General features: G+C 44.9%; 1 protein-coding gene across 4 annotated transcripts in view; it reads right to left on the bottom strand.

The window, feature by feature from the left end:
* Positions 1–918: 918 nt before the first annotated feature.
* dock9b (dedicator of cytokinesis 9b) overlaps positions 919–19253 on the bottom strand; it is a 40950-nt gene continuing 22615 nt past the window's right edge. For 3 of the 4 annotated variants that reach the window (XM_068590478.1, XM_068590476.1, XM_068590477.1), the window contains 40 exons: positions 19140–19222; positions 18688–18810; positions 18524–18603; positions 18241–18428; positions 17683–17748; positions 17281–17373; positions 16906–17017; positions 16696–16814; positions 15492–15578; positions 15316–15405; positions 15055–15170; positions 14586–14655; positions 14371–14496; positions 13626–13697; positions 13379–13525; positions 13174–13257; positions 12955–13066; positions 12680–12858; positions 12456–12563; positions 12246–12342; positions 11596–11726; positions 10560–10674; positions 10395–10461; positions 10248–10295; positions 9679–9815; positions 9468–9583; positions 9252–9389; positions 8980–9162; positions 8779–8892; positions 8447–8662; positions 8287–8344; positions 6747–6853; positions 5941–6063; positions 5708–5821; positions 4322–4468; positions 4005–4215; positions 3535–3725; positions 3340–3440; positions 2586–2724; positions 919–1938 (listed from right to left, as the gene is read on the bottom strand). In XM_068590478.1, the coding sequence (XP_068446579.1) occupies positions 1822–1938; positions 2586–2724; positions 3340–3440; positions 3535–3725; positions 4005–4215; positions 4322–4468; positions 5708–5821; positions 5941–6063; positions 6747–6853; positions 8287–8344; positions 8447–8662; positions 8779–8892; positions 8980–9162; positions 9252–9389; positions 9468–9583; positions 9679–9815; positions 10248–10295; positions 10395–10461; positions 10560–10674; positions 11596–11726; positions 12246–12342; positions 12456–12563; positions 12680–12858; positions 12955–13066; positions 13174–13257; positions 13379–13525; positions 13626–13697; positions 14371–14496; positions 14586–14655; positions 15055–15170; positions 15316–15405; positions 15492–15578; positions 16696–16814; positions 16906–17017; positions 17281–17373; positions 17683–17748; positions 18241–18428; positions 18524–18603; positions 18688–18810; positions 19140–19222 (4725 nt within the window). In that variant the 3' untranslated portion in view covers positions 919–1821. The remainder of the gene's footprint in view (positions 1939–2585; positions 2725–3339; positions 3441–3534; positions 3726–4004; positions 4216–4321; positions 4469–5707; positions 5822–5940; positions 6064–6746; positions 6854–8286; positions 8345–8446; positions 8663–8778; positions 8893–8979; positions 9163–9251; positions 9390–9467; positions 9584–9678; positions 9816–10247; positions 10296–10394; positions 10462–10559; positions 10675–11595; positions 11727–12245; positions 12343–12455; positions 12564–12679; positions 12859–12954; positions 13067–13173; positions 13258–13378; positions 13526–13625; positions 13698–14370; positions 14497–14585; positions 14656–15054; positions 15171–15315; positions 15406–15491; positions 15579–16695; positions 16815–16905; positions 17018–17280; positions 17374–17682; positions 17749–18240; positions 18429–18523; positions 18604–18687; positions 18811–19139; positions 19223–19253) is intronic. The other variant, XM_068590479.1, reaches the window with a different exon arrangement.

The following is a 19253-nucleotide window of genomic DNA, read 5'->3' as shown; positions in this document are numbered from 1 at the left end:
CAGACAACAAAGTAAGCAGGACAAGCCAATATAACATTTTATCAGGCAACAATATAATGTAATGTTATTCCCCAAATGTATGTATGTATATTATAAATAATATGTGTACATGTATAATATATATATATATATATATATATATATATATATATATATATATATATATATATATTAATATATATATATATATATATTTAAATAATGTGTTGATTAATACTACTACTAGCAGTTAGCTTGTGTTAGCTTGCGAGCTACAATGCATTCTCTACTGTTTAAATATACAGGGGCACAACAGCAGTAGCCTACACAGTATATGTGTGATTAGCATTGCTTGCACTAGCTTGCTAGTAGCTTTAGGAACATATGTTTTCTGTAAAGATATCTATAAGTTTGGCAATCTTGCCCTATGGGACAGTTTTTAGGCTACCTGGACACACCTTTGGTTAAGCTAACGCTAAGTAGCCACACAATCCTTTTCATGCATTTACTTATATTTCTGTTTTTTCTGTTATCAGTAACAAATGTGTCTTAAAGTTGTTCTCCTTTGGCATGAACAGTAATAAGCAACCAATCCATCAATGAACAGTATAGATGCAGCATTATAAGATACTCACAGTAACATACAGCCATACATCACGAGTCAGACCTTCTGTAGTTGTTCAAATGGGTTTAAAGTGACGTGTGTTTCTGTGTGTTTAGGCTGTCCAGCGAGACTTTCCAGACAGTTGGGATCCTGCAGCTTGTGCTTTACAGATAAGGGACGGCTTCAAGTTGTTTGCTGACACAAGAAAAGCTTAAGAAGTTCAGAATGCGTTCAAGAGCCGAGGAACCGCGTGCTCTTTCAGAAATAACAAAGTTGACCTTCAAAATCTTCGTGCGGGGATGTTTTAGTACAAAAGCAAGACATGGAAGAAGGCATTATTACAGTTCGTTTTATATATTTAAAGACTTAAACGTATGTACATGAGCAATCATTAAGTAAAAATGTTGTTTAAACCATACCTCACAGATAATAAAAGGTATCCGCATGAACAGACAAAGAAACAAACAGGGAGATTACAAACGTTCACACCCTCGCCCTGCCTCTTTTTTCTGATGTCTTTGGCAAGAGTGGTTTTCTGTGCAGCAGATAGCCACAGTAACAATACAAAATATTGCACACACTTTTCTTTACAGAAAAAAAAAAAGGTCAAAACGCTGTGGTTGGTTCACTTGGCTTTAGACAGTTTCTATACACGTCCGTTGGCCTAAAATAGAGCGAATGATTCTTTAAATTGTCCACGGTGAGATGAAAGATAAACTCTGCTGTCACGGGGGCGCAACTGAAAAGAATAGGGAAGGGGAAATGTAAAAATAGGCTGCATCAGCAGAAGAATGTATGTACGTTTACAGCAGTGGCTTTCCACTAAAAACACTGTACATAAGTAGGAGCCCTCTAGTTAAAAAGAGTCAAATGCAAATACTGGACTCCTTCATGTTTGTTCTAACATCCCTCGGGTGGAGCGTAAGACACCAGGACTTTGAAGCCTCATTGTCAGTCAGTATTGGACACACGCTTGCTGTGCTTCACCCGTGGGATAAAACAAGCTACACAGAATGACCCAAAACTGGCAATAAGTCGATAGAATTACTGTTCGCAAGTCAACAGTTGTGACTGGCGTCTCCATAGGAAACATTTCCCAGCTCAGGACATGTAGCAGGAAGAAAAACGCCAATGGGTGATGGCTTCAGGTCGTATGGAGCGTCCTTCCTCTTGAGCGTCATGGAGTTAATCAGTCATTTGTGGCGGAGAAGGCAAGAGTCCGGTGTGAAGCGTCAGGATCAGAGTATGGTGGTCGAGCCGTGCGGGTTGGCACTGGTTGGCGTGCCGCTGATGGCGTTGAAGATACCCACGGAGTCGGACAGAGCGCTCCTCGTGCCGTCGTCCACCGGGTTTATCTAACAGCGGAAAAGGTAAATCAGGAAAGATCAGTAAAGGTATTGATTTCATCTTGTTTAAAGCTGAAACGCACATGCATGTTAATTTAAAGGTCAGGGGCCGTAAGAAAATGATTTTTGGAGATGGAGCTTTTGCTGAATACTGGGTAGTTTATGTAGAATATATATGTATATGGTAGTAAGAGATATAAAATAAAGAAATAAGCCACACTCCTATTCATTTTCATACGGTCCCTTAGTGTCATATCTATGGAGTGCAACAGGAACAAAAGCAGCATTACCATCCAATCTGCTCAGGCAGCACAAAGACAGCAGGAGACAGGAGACATGGTTAGTAGATGAGCAGAAGACAGGCAGGAATATGCAGCTTTAGATATTAACAACATGCCATTTTGTGAACATCTTACATCACAATATCCAATATAACTTCAACAAAACAGTAAATACTGTAGATTTAAGTAATCAGCAGATTATGAGACAGGAAACGCGTTGGTGTTCGGAGGTCATATTGATAAGGCCGGAAACAATTCTATAGATTATTAATGGGTGGGTACTGTCAGAAAACATGCTGAAACATGCTGACAACAGTCTAAATGCAGTGACGGCTGATCGTGTGTCTCTCTGACCGCCATCTTTGGGGTTCCTACCTGTTCGTGCATGATGTTGGACAGCTCCCTGGTCAGGTCCCTGTAGTTGGCCTTCATCTCGTCGTGGTACTCCTGCTGGTCCTCTTTGATCAGCCGCTCGTTCACTCCCAGCGCCTGACCGCAGGCGTCCACGAACTGCCTGAGGAGAGAGGAAAAGCATGCGTGCAACAACAAGCGGAGGATAGGAAGAGATAAGTGATGTAGGAAGCCGTATTCCCATAGTCATTAATCATTAGGCATGTTCAGGAGAACCGGACATGTTGGTTATGGAGCTGTTATTATGAAAATCCTCCCGCTCTAATTTTAAGTCCCAGCATGCCCCATTTAGACAATCTTTTGGCATAAAATTTAAAACGAACGACACAGTTTTTTTTGATGAAACGCCTTCTTAACAGACCAAAACTTTGTTTTATTGTGGTTGCTGTTGCAGATTCTGATTCTTTAGGTCCTAATCTTTCCAAAAAGGTGTCTTATTGACGATCAAGGAGGCATTTTTGGGGAATCTGGCTCATATCGTGCTGGATGTTCATGGTTACCATCAAAATATCTTTTAATAGTGATTTTCTTTTGCAGATATATATTTTTTTCCCAAGACTTTGGACAAATACATACAATAAACACAAGTATTGTGATTAATTTGTCTTTCCTACGACGACTCAAACACAGAGAAAAAGCAGGTCAGGAGCCAAAATTGGTTCCACAGTTTTCAACGGGTTAAACAAGGGACAGAAATGTCTGCGTCACTGGTAAGTACCTGAACACCTCTTTCAGCTGTTTGACCTTGTTGTCAGGATATTTCTTGGCACTACTGTCGTCGAAGAAGGCTCTGGCGTAAGCGAGTGGACCGGCATTGACCTGTAAAAAAAAGACCAGGTCAAAGATCTTACATGAACCAGTTCATAATAAGTCAAACTGATTTGAAGCACAGCGCGGGTTCGTGGTTTCGCACCTGAACACTGATGCTGCCTTGCAGTTTGAGCTGCAGGCGGATCATGTCCACCTCGGAGGCCGAGCACAGCTGCCGCAGCTCGCCCACCTTGGCGGTCATCTCGTCTATGGCCACCTCGATGGGGCTCAGGTCGGTCTGGTGCTGGTACATGACGGCTATGCGCTTCTTCACGTACGGGAAGCAGTGGGTGGCTGGATGGGAACCGGGGAGGACACTGAGCTTTTAAAAAGGTTGTGTGAAATGTACAAAAACACTAAAAAGCAGCACAAAGGTGACACTGAGACTCCCAATCAGTCGGCGTGATTATTAACGAGGCCAGATAGCGCCTGAACTTTGGGTTAGAGAGGACGGTCCAGTAATAAACCTCACCTGGCATGAACCCATTAATGTTCCAGGTGTCTTGACCTACACCTGAGGACAATAACAGACCACGACCAGGGAGACGTTCTTGCTCTTTATTTTGGACCTACTGGTGAGGACGGTCCTCCGCTTGCACTGCTCCTCCACCCCTCCCTGCTTCTTGCCCGACACGGTGAACGGCGTCTCGAACACGAAGCGCCGGATGTTGTGGCTCTTCTCGAAGTCGGTCTTCCTGTCCTCCAGCTCCTTGTCGTCCAGGTGCGGCGTGACGTGGGTGACCTGGATGTAGGCGTACTTGGAGTCCAGGTCCTTCGGGTTCACCTGTGGGGTTCACAAAGACAAAGGAGAACAGAGTGACATTTTGAGAAACAAAAAAAAGACTTGGGGTTTCTTCAAGCACAACTCAGTCATATCAAGTCACACACACCTTGCCAGAGTCCTGGATGATCTTGACGTTCTCCTGACCAAACTTGTCGGAGTAGAGCTTCAGGAGCCGCTGGGAGATCTCAGACAGCGGGGTGAACTTTGGCTCCTTGTAGATGTATTCCTTTCCGTCTTCATCCTCAAAGAAGCCCTGAGGAAGAGGAGAAGGAAGTCAAGAGTTTCATGCCACTTGGTTCACCTGTAGCTTGGATGAGTCAAGCCTTGAAGAAGAACGTTTAAGCCGCCAACTTGTTCAATGTTTTGTTTATTTGAATAAGAAAAGAGACTGATCTATGAACTTATAACCTATAAAGACAAAAAAACACATTTCTGACCCAGAACACCACATTTAAGTGAGACACTACATACAAAAGCTACTGAAATGACCTTTTTTTTGACTGAAAAAAGTCTGATCTTAATTGTTTTCTCTCCATCTTTATAGCGTAAGAACAAGTAGGAAAAATGTTTGCCTGGATAAACATGCCGAATTCCTAAAAAAGACCAATTTGCTTTTTGTTGCATACGTGAAAGGGAAAAACAAATCGTCTGGTGGATTTAGTTTGTTATTGTAGTACTCATTCTGGCCACAAGAGACACCATTTACAAATAGGACTAAAGCATTTGTTTTTTATTCCAGGTAGGTTCTGTGTTATGTGTTTAAAGTGCAGAGATTAATACTTTCTATGTTTTACAATAACAGAGAGAAAACATTTTCAATCAGACTTTTAAAATAGACTACTCTGTCCACTTTCCTCTGAAGGATTCTGTAAAACACAACAAATCAAACACACAAACCAAAACATTCACTGATTTGGGTCAATAGAAATCCAACACCACATGCTGACGAGTATGACAACAAGACATGCAAACTCCAGCTGGTCACCTCCCAAACAACATTTGATTCAAGCAGTACTCAGTCATGTATCAATGGAAAAGCACACAGAAGTGTGTGGGAGGAGCAGGGGGGATAATCAGGGAAGGTGGGGGGATGCAAGCTTTTGCCTTTTTGCTTCTATCCAACTGTAACACACTTTGGTTGTTGCACAACATCCGTATTTAACTCCTATTTTCCCACAAGTTATTCTTCAAAGCGAAACCTTTTACACACTTACCGCAGCCTTGGAGCGGGGAGGAGAGAAAGAAGAAGAGAAATCTCTTTTAAAAGGAAAACATTCAAAGATCTGTGTGTGTGTGTGTGTGTGTGTGTGTGTGTGTGAGAGAGAGAGAGGAGTGTTCACGCACAACATGCAAATGTAAAGAAATAAAAAAAAAAATTCTCCTTGGAGATTAATAAAGTACTTTTCATTTTCATTCAAATAACCGTCACGCTGCTAGAAAGAGTTAGCATTTATGTATGTTTTTTTAGCCTCTTGGAAGCTCCGCCCCTTACCTGTCCAAAGAAGGCCACTCTGAAGTATGTGCCCAGCAGTCTTTTGCCAGAGTGCATCACCTCCAACACTTTAGTGTAGGCACGATGCAGGGTGTCATACAGGTGAGTCAGTTTCTGTACAAAGTGAACAGAGAACTTTTTAAATGATCTATCTGACCTTTACCATGCTGGTATTTTATTCTTAAAACACTAAAAACATTTTATATATGAAATGACAACTACTCTACTCTTACCTCAAAGTCCCTGCGCTGCTCGTAGATGGGGATGATGAGCCTGTAGACGTCAGCGATGAGCTCGTACCGCTCCGCCTTCCAGAGCCCGTCAGCACACTCCTCCAGCAGCTCCATCAGCACCTCCTGCACACACACACACACACACACACACACACACACACACACACACACACACACACACACAAACACACACACACACACACGTAGACTTCATTAACTTCCCCGCAGTCCCGACTCGGATTATGAACTGCTGCAAAGAAGGTTGTTGTTTGTCTAGAAGGCTCCAAACTGAGCGTTCTTGTAAAGAGTAAATGGATCCATCATCTGCTTTCTTTTTTTTTTATTGGGGGATGAGTCGAGCTTGTAAAGAGGAAAAGGTTTTCAGAACGGATGGAGCGCAAAAAGTGTTTTTTTATAGCCTGCGGGTCTGTTGACATCAATTTTACCGTGTTATCAGTTCCTCAGCAGATCTGTGTCAACAAGCCACTGGCCCTGCCGCAGTGCCCTTGAGCAAGGAATCCCTGAACACCTATAGGGGAACAACCTTGAGCCCAGGTTGTTGTTTTCTTAATGTGATTAACACATGTACCAAGCCCTGACTCAAAGTCTACGCTGTCACTTGGTCCACTAACTAAACGGAGCAATAGATACTCTGAGCGGAGATAAGAGCTCTTTCAGACGTTAGCCAGGTGACACGTGACGGCCAACGAGCCGCTCGGCAAAACACATCCTGAACGCCGGGATTACAGAGTGGCACCTGCAGATAACCAGAGCGCGGCGTGCACACAGCGGGTGGAGGGTTTCACCTCGTTGAAGTGCACGTCCTGCATCCCGACGTCCTCCATCATGGCCGCCTCCTCGTCGATGTTCGGGGTGGTGACGCGGAACGTGGAGCAGCCGTGCCTGAACATACCTAACAGGAGAGGTCACGGAAAACATCCAACAGATTAGAAATATTAATAAGACATGTGCAGGTAAATGGAGGTTAATAACACACACATGGTATGTTGTATTGACACACAGCACACTAACCAGCAAACAACGTTTTTACTTGAATATGTCACTGCTTTAGTAGCGGTATACATGACATGTCACTGACATTTAGCTGACATTCTTCTTGCATTACAAAATAAATAACGATGTTAACATATTAAAGCTGTCTCTGCTAGTTAAGCTAGCACAACGGGTCATCTTTCTCATCATTTTACATTCTAACTGTGGGGGAAAAGACAAATGAAACACCAAATAATGAGCTTAAAATATATATACATGTTTTTTTATATTGTTATACATTTATTGTTATATTTGAGATATATATATATATATATATATATATATATATATATATATATATATATATATATATATATATATATATATAATGTGCTACCTGTTGCACAACAATGTTCCCTTCAAGATAAATAAAGTTCTTGCTTATCTTATCTTATCTTAGTCCAAGTAAGAACACGCATGTGATCCCATCTGCATATGCCCACTTTCATAGTGACATCAATATCTATTCTGGTGATAAGCAGCATTGACACATCAGTGGACTACTGTTTATGAGTGCCATGAGCGTAAAGAGTCAGAACAACGACAGATGTCTCGCTTAAAGGGACTGATGGACGTTTCGAAGTGATATTGTTGGAGGTATCAACTCATAGTCGGTGTATTTCCTAAAGTAGATGATGGACAGTAGAGAACCAGGCCGGAGTACTGCTGTGGATGCGCGGCAGCCGCGAAAAAATGCTTTATTTAGAATATTTTTACCTTGACAGCCCTAACAAATTGATAAAGGCAGGTGTTGACCAGCCCCTCCCACGTTCTGTGAGCTACAATAAATATAAATATATATGTTTCGCTGCTGCACCGGTCCACAGCAGTTCATTACTTTGCGCCCGTGCTGTTACTGCTGTCTGTTTTTTACAACATTGTACAACAGAGCCGTGCTAAAGAGGTTTGATGTGTGAAGGATCATGCGCAAGGCTCTTATCAAGGGGTGTTGGGAATGAACAGATGACCCTTGGACGGGGTGTATCGTCCTGTGTTTATGTGTGTGTGTGGACCACGCCTGAACATATGTGCAGTAAAAGAACCAAGAAGTGTGAGAAGTAAATACACCAGCCAGTAAATAAAAGATAAAACATCTTGTTTATTGTTTTAATGGTGGGGGTTGTACTGATTTACTGCAGTGTCGATGAGAGGGAATCTGCATTAAGATATAAAAATTACTTAAAATTGGCATCGTAAACGTGTCGGAGGTTAAATGCTCGGTGGTTATTTATTGTAAAAGGAAGCACAGCACCACCAGGACACACACGCTTCTGCTGCCTGTCCTCCACTCACCTTTCCTCCACAGGTACTCAGCTACCAGCGCCGCGACGTGCACGTAGCACATGGCCGCCTGCAGGGGAAGCAGACGCACACACTCTCAGCTTCGCGTCCTGGGAGTTCGTGCCAAACTTACTGACATTTTAAAATGTGTTAATAATAACAGAAAAGGCACCTCAGAGAGATCTCCGTTCTTGTTGTGGATGCGGGCCATGCTGTCCAGCCAGGTCTTGCGCAGCTCGGGCGTGCTGGTGTAGGACTTGGCCAAGCTGTACTGGAGGTCCACCAGCATCTCCGGGTCGCTCTCGTGCTCCTTCATCTGCTCTGTGGCCATCAGCACCGTCCGGATGCGCTTTGTCAGGTCCTTCACGTCCGACGGAAATGCTGTGTGCTAAATGGTGCAATGACGTTAGCTCCTCTATTAGCAAAAGTGGTTAAAGCAAGAACCTTTGTTTTTCATTTTTTCGATCACAACACAAGGGAACGTGTGTTTCATGTAACGCTCACCTTGATGCTCTTGTCACTGTTGGCACAGTTGTTAATGATGGAGAGCGACTGCTGGAAACGGGTGCCCCCGATGCCGATGACGTCGGCGATCAGCTGACTGACAGCGATGACCACCTGGGGGCGAAAATAGAGAGGAATCAAAGCGACGCATGAACCTGCGAGGAACAAGGGCTTTCGTCGGGCGCGGACACACACGTATACCTGCAGGTGTGTTCGGACAAAGGACTTGCGTCCGGTGTAGTCAAAGTTGCTTTTCATGAGGAAGTAGAGGAGGTGGGCGGCGTCGCTGCGGATGGAGCTCAGCTTGGAGTTGCAGCACTTGAGGATTTCGTAGCACAGAGACGCACACATGTCGGCCCGGCCGTCAAAGAAGGTGCAGGGGAACTGGAGGACGCAGAGGAAGTAATGCAGCTTTTAGAAAAGATGATATTTAAGACAAAACATTGTCATTTTGCTTCCCAAGAGCCTCCCACCTTGTAGATGAAGGTCCTCAGTGAGGTGAAGACCTGTTTGAGGGCGGCCTCCGACTGAGGGATCTGCAGGAAGCACAGATGCACCTGGAACACTTTCTTCATCAGGGGGTTGTGACCCAGATCCGAATTCAGCTGCGTCTGAGGACACAGCAGAGAGCGTTGGACCAACGAGTGTCGTGCATTGTGGCGGTTTGTGTGCCCGAGTCGGTTTGATACCTTGAAGCCCATGATGAAGATGCTGAGCGTGTCCAGCACCGTCAAACAGACCTCTGTGGAAACGTTGGCCTCCAGCAAGCACTGGCTGCTCACGTCGGCCTCCGTGTGAGAGTACACTGCACGACGAAGCACATGAGGAGATGCGGCTTTATCCCTTTATTCAAGCTCAGTGTTTGTCGAATAGACACCTGCAGAGGACAGGAGGGCTTACTGTTGTTGAAGGTGTGAGCGTTCTCCATTGTTCCCAGCTGCTGAAGGCGGGCGTGCAAGATCCCCGCCCTGCTACGAGACACAGGCAGAGTCAGAGACTTCCTGTCGGGGGCTACAGGCCCCGCCCCCTCCAGGCTCCTGTTGGCGGGAGAGAAAATGCCAGTTACTGTCCGCTCACAGGACAGCACAGCTACTGCCTGAAGAGGCACAGAGGGATCGGGGGAACGCAAATCAAATGAGGGATAATATCTTTCAGCATTGAACAGCGACAGAAAGAAACACAGCAGATAAATGAGCGTCATGCATTCAACGGGACAAAAAGACTGCGATGTCTTACCCATGCAGGAGGGGCCCGGGGCCGCGACATTAACCACAAAACAACTGGCCAGCAGTGTTACAGAAGAGGGAACAAACCAAATGCAAAAAGGGGTTAAAAGGTCCAGTAGGGGTCGGCGTTTGTGAGTGTGTGCGTGAGCGTGAGTCATATTGTCGCATAGATAATGAGACACAATTAGGTTAAGTTCAAGAATCAAAGAAATGGTACATTATGTATGCCCCTGAACACTTTACCTGACGATGAATCTCTTCCCCATGTATCTGAACTGATGAAGGCAGACCCTGTAGGGCAAACACAGAAAAGGGAAGTCAAGCCTTTGCATTCGCACCCGGCTACTTAATCAACATTATCCTAACGAGGTTGTGTGGTCGTGTACCCACTCTATCAATGTGAAGAAGTCCATCAGCTCGGAGGGAGCGGCTTTGTTCCAGTACGCAAAAAGGGCCTCTGATGGGATGAGACGGGAAAGAAAAGAGTACAATGAAACCAAGCGGTTGTTCATGTGGACCTGTGTGTATCCAGAACGATGACTCGGGCTGCCCTACCCTCTGACATGCTCTTGAGGATGTGCAGGAAGCACATGAGCACGTTTTTGATCTCTTCCCGGTCCAGTTTGTCGCAGCGCAGCGCGGTGCTGCCCAGAGCCGACGCACACTGGTACTGATGCGGAGGGGAAAAAGCAGGGGGGGAGAAAAGTTGTATTTATCGAGCTGCAGATTTGCAAAAAAAACGAAACTCAAAGGCGATAAAGAATGTCACTCAAGCAACCCAAACTTCACATGTGAGAAATGTCAAGCGTTTTCCCCTCGGAGGGAGGCGAAGTACACGAGAGCTGCAGCAGCGCTTTGAGATAACACCATGGCAGGCAGGTTTTTGAGTAAACACATTTACGCCGACGTTACAGCCTCTGAGGGAAATAATTGACAGCGCCAAAGAAAAAGCATGAGGGAAAAGCACACTCACTCCCTGATGTGGGACACTCAGAAGAGAAGGAAGGTTTTGGCCGTATTGTACGGATGTCTGCACATGTTTTGGTCTCTAAATTGGACCAAAGAGCAGCAGATCTGGTTTATCGGCACAAATCAGAACATTTGCCGTCCAAATTGTAACCAAAAGTCCCGCAAAGAGGTCGCCGAGGTCAAACAGAATACTTGTATCGGCGTGTTTTCCGCGTGACTTCCGGCGTGATTGCCGTCCAGGCCGGCCAGGGGCACGGAGAGCAGGGAGAAGTCCATGGTGACCCGCTTGGTGGCGCGGTTCTGCGGCGGGACTCGGCCCCCGGGGTCCAGGGGCAGAGGGGGCACGTTGACAGAGTGCCTCCTGGGAAATTTCTCCCTTTGCTGGGGTTGGGTAGTTACAGAGCAAAGGGAAGGGGTGTGGGCGCTCTGGAGGGAGGAGAGCGTGGACGTCCGAGAGGGAAGATTGATCAAATTCATGAGAGGAGCTTTACAAACTATCAACCTGAACCCTTTTGTGTTTTGTTGGCTTTACTTTCACCACACTTTCATCGATTCTAGCGACTTTCACCACAAAGCAAATATTGCAAATGAAGTGGTCGTCCCGCCTCCTTCAAGGACCCACCTTCTCCAGGGAGTTGGTCTTGTCACTGCTCTTGTCCAGCAGGCTGTTTCCAGAGTCGGTGGAGACCAGAGAGCCTCTGGAGTCTGCGTGTTGCACTGAGCTGACGTTGGGAGTGGAGCTGTGAGGGGAGGCTGCAGGACAAGAGAAGAAAAACAAAACATTTTGTGCATGTAAGAGGATGGGATTAGATCTACATGGTACAAGTTGATCGTATATATTTGCTGCTAAGTTAAAAATGACAAAAAAAGGAGTCCAGACACATACTTTTAGTAATTTTTGTCTCTTTTTGGTAATTACATCTCTTCACAGTCATTTTACGCCTCTTTTTTTTATTTTTTACAATGTATCTCTTTATAGTCATTTTGTATCCACTTGTAGTTGTTTTGTATATCTCTGTACTTGATTTGTATGTCTTTTTGGTCATTTTGTATGTCTTTTTGGTTGTTTTGTATCTCTTTGTAGTGATTTTACATTTCATTTTGGTCATTTTGTGTCTTTTTACTTGGTAGTTGTGCATGCCCTGAAGGTTTACCAACTTGTGTGAGCATTGCTAGGAATGTCTGCTCATTAAGAAGACGTAAAAGAGAATTCCAGCTGCGTCAGCTCTGACTCTGCACCTCTTACAGGTAGACGGTGGAGTGAGCATTTACCTGTTCCAGAGATGACTCCAAACACATCTTTGTGGAGAGCATTTTCTATGCAGCTGCCAGGTTTCTGAGGGGTCACCATGGAGTCCTCTCTGGCATTCTGGGACAGAGAAATGAAATCCCAGTAAATGCATGTTTTGAAGAAACAGCAGGTCTTGCTGGAGACAGATACACGCTGCAGTTCACTGTCGCACCACTAGATGTCAGGCTTACATTGTGGTTGCTGAAGGGGGCGGCCTCCTTCATGTCAAGTCTGTAAACGTTCTCCTGGAGCAGACCGAACAGAGGCAGGTAGAGGGTGGCGAGTCTGGCCTGCTGGCTCTGGGATGACACAGTCGGTGCTCATGAGTCACACGGTCCAAAAATGTGACGCCACAAAAAAAAGCCAAACATTGCTCGGCGTCCAGTAAAGGTGGCCCGAGAGCTGTAGAACTCACTTTGGCAGCATAGCGGTCGTCAAACGTGTGTTTGATCATCAGCCCCTTGAGCACCTGGATGGCGATCTGTCGGATCTCTCGAAACTCCTGAAGGGCGCCGCCCACCTCCCTCAGCAGCAGCCCCACCAGGAAGTGGTTTCGACAGAAGTCGTCGGTCAGAGAGTAGTCCAGCTGAAGGTCTGAGGCAGCAGAATTAACATTCACATTGAAAGATTAAAAGATACGGAGAGAACAGGAAGCAGAGAACCAGCAGACTGTGAATTGCACTCGTTTACCTTGGAACCTTTGAATTCTGCCTTTTCCAAAGGGCATGGGGAGATTAAGAGGGACGTAGTGCTCATGGTTGCAAACAACCCGCAGGAACTCAAACTTGAATTCATACAGAGTCTGGGATGCAAGAGAAAACACATTGAAAGGAAGCTTGTCCGGCTTAAAGTTAGCTTTTAATGACGGGAATAAGAACATCGTGGATGGTAGCAGGATAGCATTTTAACCTTGGGGTCTCCAGGCATGAAGCAGTTCATGTAGTTATTGATCTGCTTGAATACGAAGCCTCTGTCCATGAAGGTGAAGCAGCGCTGAGTGGAAAGGTGAGTGAGAAATATAAATAAAAACCGACCCGAAACCAAAGGGACATTTTTGTAATAATCTCCGTGTCAAAGGTAACACGGCGGTGCATGCACTGGGCGGAGCGCCAACCTTGATGAAAACTGCCAGGCTGTGGTTGGCATTGCGAGCCGCATCCAGGTTGTCCTTGTATTTCTGGGTGATGTGTGGCATCAGCATATTCACCAGCGTCTCCGCCGCGTGGTAGAAGGACACCGAGAAACGCTGGCTCCTGGAGAGCTGGACGAGGGAAGCAACAGAAAGAAAAGAGGAGGAGGATTGAGACTCGGAGGACAGAAGTGAGAGAAAGGAAGAGAAGACGTTAAAAAAAAAGACCTACCTTGACCTTCCCGCTCTCGATGAGATAATGAGCCATTGATTTCACCAGAGCTTCAAAGAAGTACCATGAATACTGCAACATAAACACAGAGTCACTGCGAGGAAAAACCTCACACCTAAATGTAATTTACAACAGACATGTCAGTCACCGCGAAGGATGTTATCAGCGGATTGAATGGGAGTGATCAGCGGTTATCAGCCTCATGGATGTGGGTTAGAAGGGCCCTGCTACACCTAGAGGTTATCATCTATTCACAGGTGGATGTCGAATAAAGAGCAACAAAGTGTAATGTATCAGGTTGGATGCTCAAACAAACGCAGGACTTTTACTGAAACGATAGGTGTGCTTCAGTTAACCTCTATTTAAGGCATTTTGTTGGAAAATCTTTCTTTTTGCTGAGTTGCATAGAAAAATAAATACATAATTGGTCAAAATGGAGTTTGAAATTACACAAACTGGCATCAAATACAATATGAAGCCGTAGTCAGAATCAGACCGCTAAAACTAGAATGCTGAACTAGCTACTAGCTAACTAGGAAAGTGAGCGTAACCTGTGTGTCCGTGCTGCTAGCCTAGCCTTTTGCACAAAAGCTAAACTAAAATATCTTGACCAGCTTTGCGAGTATCATGTCTATAACCATGTCTATAATAATCATGTATAGGTGTTGCGTCAATCATGTATTTTCCTAAAAATAAATGCTTAAGAAAGAGGCATTGCAACCGTTAGCGAGGTATCAATGATTACCTTCAGCAGCTTGTTGCTAGTCAGGAAGTCTGTGGACGGCTTGAGAATGGCTGTCATGGCTTTAGCGAGCTCCTCGTGAACTGTTTTCACATCAGTTGAGGAATAAGGGTCCGGCTTAAACACATACTGAGAGAGGAAAAATCAGATTGCATCAATTTCCAGAAACAGAGGAACATACACATATATATCGTCATATGGTGAGTAAAATACCGCACCTTGATGTAAGATCTCAAGTAATGTTCAAGCCCCTCTTCGTGGCACTGCGCCACAACATGAACCATCACCCTGAAGAGAAATAGATAAGGATGTAGAAATATGAAGTACTATGCAGGGGGAAGTGTGGCTCGCTGGAAGGAACGAGCTAAAGGTAGGAATTACATTTATTCCTTCTGGGGCACTAACACCTCATTTTCACACTGCCTACACAGCTTCAAAGACGAGTCACACACACACACAACTGAGCCATAAGACAGTGTGCACGACACAGGTAAGCCTATAATGAGAAAAAGGACTCAGGCCATTACAGAGAAACAGAGGCCTGCGCTTTGGAAAGATGAAAGTGATGTTATTATTTCATGAAGTTTGATAAAAGAGAGAGACACACAAAAAATGCTGCTGCTGGAAACCTGTATTTCACGTGTGTGTGTGTGTGTGTGTGTGTGTGAATGTGTGTGTGTGGTTTACCTGGTCACGTTGACAGCCACATCCTCGTGCGTGGCTCTGGTTAGGACGCAGAACAGCTGGTTGAGGATGGTGGGCAGAAAGTTGACCATCACATGACCCTCCATCGCATGGAGACTCTAAGAGGATCAAGAAAATACAAATATATATATATATTGAATAACTCTGGCTTCTCACATTCCCTTAAATGCTAGATTACAAGTGTGTGATGAGGCGTGTGCAGTAGGGTGTGTTCAGGAGTTTCCTTTGGCAGATTAAAGATACCTTCAGGTATTTCACCAGCTCCCCCTCTGAAGCTTGTTCCGACAGCTCCATGATTTGACAGTGGTGGAAAAAGTTGTGCAAGTGCTGATCCTAAAGGACACATTGTTTTAACACGTGTTTTAATGCACATTTACAACGATCAGGTGATAGTACTGGACATTATTTGTGTAAATTACCTGGGTGTAAACTGTGGACACCAGATGAGTTGAGACTTTGAACAGGGGTTTCCCTCCGTCGACCCATTTGATCTCCGAGCCGGAGTGCTGCAGTGACGAGGAGGCGACAATTGCTGAATAAAAACTGTATTATCTGACTTCTTTACTAAAATAGGAAAACAAGCTGTTTTGCCATATGGCGACAGTGGACTATAAGCCTCCTCCTCAAACTAGAGTGCTTAAAAATAGAAAATAAATGGCAGGTTTTGTATGTTTATTTTTTAACAGATGCCTTACTACGTCGTCCAATCTGATTGTGAGTAAAGTGTCATTTGAAATTGGCACTTTAATTAAATGTACACAGTTAACCCTGCGTTTAAGAAACAACACAGAGGGTCTCAACGGTGAGATGAAATTAATTAGTTAGTCCTAATGAATAACATTTGAATGCTAATCAGATTTCACAAGAATTTGATATGAAAGCCTGTTGAACCCGTGCAAGGTCCCAATCCAATCACAACTAATAGGATCTGCATCTGATGCTATTGTAATGTGAGTGGATGTGAATCCTTTAAATCAATTTGTAAATTGTTTTGAAGGCAATACATGAAAATAATTTGACCTACAAAGTGACTTAAAACATGCATTTTTTTTTATTGTCCAGCAAAAAGATTATATGAAAGTATGAGAAAATGACTTTACTTCTCTCTTGATTTATTCCCTCAGTAAACATTATGAACTTGAGTTTATGTCTCAATCTCTAGTTTCAAGTCTTCTTCAATACAGCAGGATGTTTATTTAGTACATTATGGTCAGTTAGAGTCAAACAGACAGAGTCCAGACAGAGGACGCTTTAGGTCTGGGCTGCCTTGTAATTGACAGGTTGCTACCACAGCACTGTCCGGTCTGAATCAGTGTTTTCATCTGAGGACTTTACCCGTACTGAGTGTGTTTTCAGTTCAATACAAAGTGAATTTAGACCTTTGGTCACCTAACATGTCTTATTCAGCTTTCGGTCGTTCTTAATTCACCTTCTAGTGTCACTTCTGGTGGCGGAAAAAACAACGGAGACTGTGGAAAGGTGATGGCCTAAAAGCTAAAGCTCTCACATCCTTTACTCAAACAATCAATAACTTACCATAAGTGGAGTCTTACAGGGACCTCCACAGCCTTACGATGACAACCAATTCCACACATAACTGATGTAGATAACTATTCTTCTTACCTTATTGGTACCATCCTGGGAACCAAGGTACCCGGCGGGCAGATTGGCGGCTACCGGCAGCAGCTGTTCGTTCATGATGACTCTGCCATCCCTCAGCAGAGGCAGCCATGCCGAACCCACTGTGTGTAAAACAGGCACAGCCACATGTTTGTCTGCCAGTATCAAACTGTTTATTTTCTAATCACGCGGCGGCTGGAAGCTGCAGCCTACCTGGAGTCTCCACCAGGTCTTTCTTCTTGCTGTTGCTCTCACAGCTGACGTGATAGAAGGTGAAGAGAAGGTGATGCTTGTCATTCAGCTGAGTCGGCAGCTCTATCTTTATCTGAAGGTGAGAAAAAACACAGATTCCTGTAGAGCATTTCCACTGAGGATTCAATGTTGAATGGAAATGTGCTCAAACAATAGAGGAGGAGGTGAGAGTTTACTTCAAAAACACACTGCTTTCTATAAATATACAACATTCTGACTTTGAGCAGGTGCCATGGAGCATGTTTGACTTCCTCCATTGATGGTTCTAGCCATTAATTCGCATTTTGCAGATTAGATTACTCAAAGTGATTATGAGTAACGGCAGCACAGACCGACCTCGTCGTAGAACTCAGGGTTCTGCTGATGGTGCAGGACGGTGGCGTACGCCTGCTTAGTGAAGAGAGGCGCTCCTGGATGACCGTAGATGCACTAAAGGAGATAATAAAGCATGACAGAGAGAGAGAAGTCCAAAGTCAAGACTCAAGGTTACAAAATGTGTTTATTTTGCACAATTCACACAATAAAATACCAGAGCAAAATGAATATCACAGTCCAGGAAGAGGCAAAAAGCCGACTAGGTTATATAATATTTAACATTTTACAAAATTACAAGCATAAAATCAAGACTAGCAAGTCCAAAGTCAGGCCTAACTGATGCACAAGTCTGTTGTGAATCTTTTTTGTGAAGTAAAAAGTAATCAGACTGAAGTCTGACCACACATCTGTTGTTTTTCGCACCTTCACCGGCTGAGCCTCGTCCTCATCAGAATCCTTGAATTCGATGCAAACGGCAATATTCCTCGCCTGGAGAGGGGGAGACAAATAAAAGGCAGACCATGAAAGCAGGAACCGGTTCCAAGACATCGCTGTTGGCCTGGAACCAATTCCACCAGTCACGTTCTCTGCTTCTCTGTGTCCGTCTCAGACATCCATTAATGTCTATAAAGAGAGGGGAAATATTTCAGGCAAAGTCTTGCCAGCAGTCGTTTAAAATAAAAGAGGGCAGAGAGACAGATGGGGGAGAGGAGGAGGCAGGTTGGTTTCCTATAGTGGAAATACCAACCCTGCATTAATGTATTAATCAGAAGCTGCTGCTCTGCGTGAGGATAAATCTATCCTGCTCGGCTGGACGAGCTGGAGGCGGTTGCCAGTCGCCTCGTAAGCTAAACAGGAACACAGTATGATGATGACAGGATGCTGGCCAAGCACAATCTCTTTCCAAAACGGATAAGTAATATGTTACCGGTGGATGTGAAGGGCAACACACTGATCAGAGATTGTGTGTGCCGCTCTCACCTTAGCGAAGGATTTCTGTCCGTCGTATTTGAGGTGTTTCGGGTACACGTACAGGTGGTTCTTATAGATGGTGAACGGCTGGGAGCACTTGGCGATGCAGGGTACAAACTCCTCCACCTCCAGGAGAGCGCTGCCCGGGCCGTTGCCTTCAAAGGTCCTCACGGGGATGTAGGAGGAAGTGACGCAGTCTGCAGGCAGGAAGCGAGAGTTCAAGGGTTAAAGTCGGACGATTATAAAATAGACAATGAAATGGGGACTTTGTAAATATTTGGAGGGGGTTTACTGGTTACATCCGGTGCCACGCTGTCAATGGTCACATCCAAGTTCCCTAAGAGCACAGGGAGTTTGGCCATTTTCTCTGGTCTGTTGGGAAAACATACAGAAACGGCGATGACTAAAATGTCTTAAAGAGCAGTGTCTTTAAGAGAGAGCGGAGGGGGAGCATACTTTCTGAAGTCAGTCAGCAGTTTGAACATGTCCTCGTCTGACAGCTTGCTGCTGTCCTGTCTGTAAAGAGCTGAGAAGCGAGAGCTTTTGTCCAAAGTTCCCGATGCGTCTTTGAACACAGGCCTGCAGAGACAGAAAAAGGAGAAGGAAAAATAACAGAGTCACAGGATCCAGTGAAGAAAGAGCGGTTCTACGCCAGCGGTTTTAAGATGTGGGTCTCCCAGCGGGTTGACTTTCATTTGACAGTTTCCACTTCATACGCAGCATCCTACATCTGAATGACAATATGTGGTGTCGTAGCACAAGAGAATAAGTCCCCTTGATTTATATGAATCCATGTGGGAAGAACACGCGCCTCCAGAAGCACTGCATGCTGGGGGAAGACACTTGAATCTCGTTAACTCTCTGTCATGCTGGGGCTAAGTTTCTTTCGTGTAAAGGGTGTTTTGTACCTCGCAGCCCAGGCGAACGGCATCCTGTACTGTCCCAGTCTGCTGCAGGCCGTCTTGGCGTTCTTCAGTACCTTCTGAGCCATCTGCAGGCAGGCAAGGACACAGAGTATTCAT

The sequence above is a fragment of the Clinocottus analis genome, unplaced genomic scaffold, assembly GCF_023055335.1.
Source record: "Clinocottus analis isolate CAN_PGR_092001 unplaced genomic scaffold, fCliAna1.0.p SCAF_24, whole genome shotgun sequence".
Taxonomy (NCBI): domain Eukaryota; kingdom Metazoa; phylum Chordata; class Actinopteri; order Perciformes; family Cottidae; genus Clinocottus; species Clinocottus analis.
Note: the sequence above shows the minus strand (reverse complement) of the source record. Positions and strands in the feature narration are given on the sequence as shown.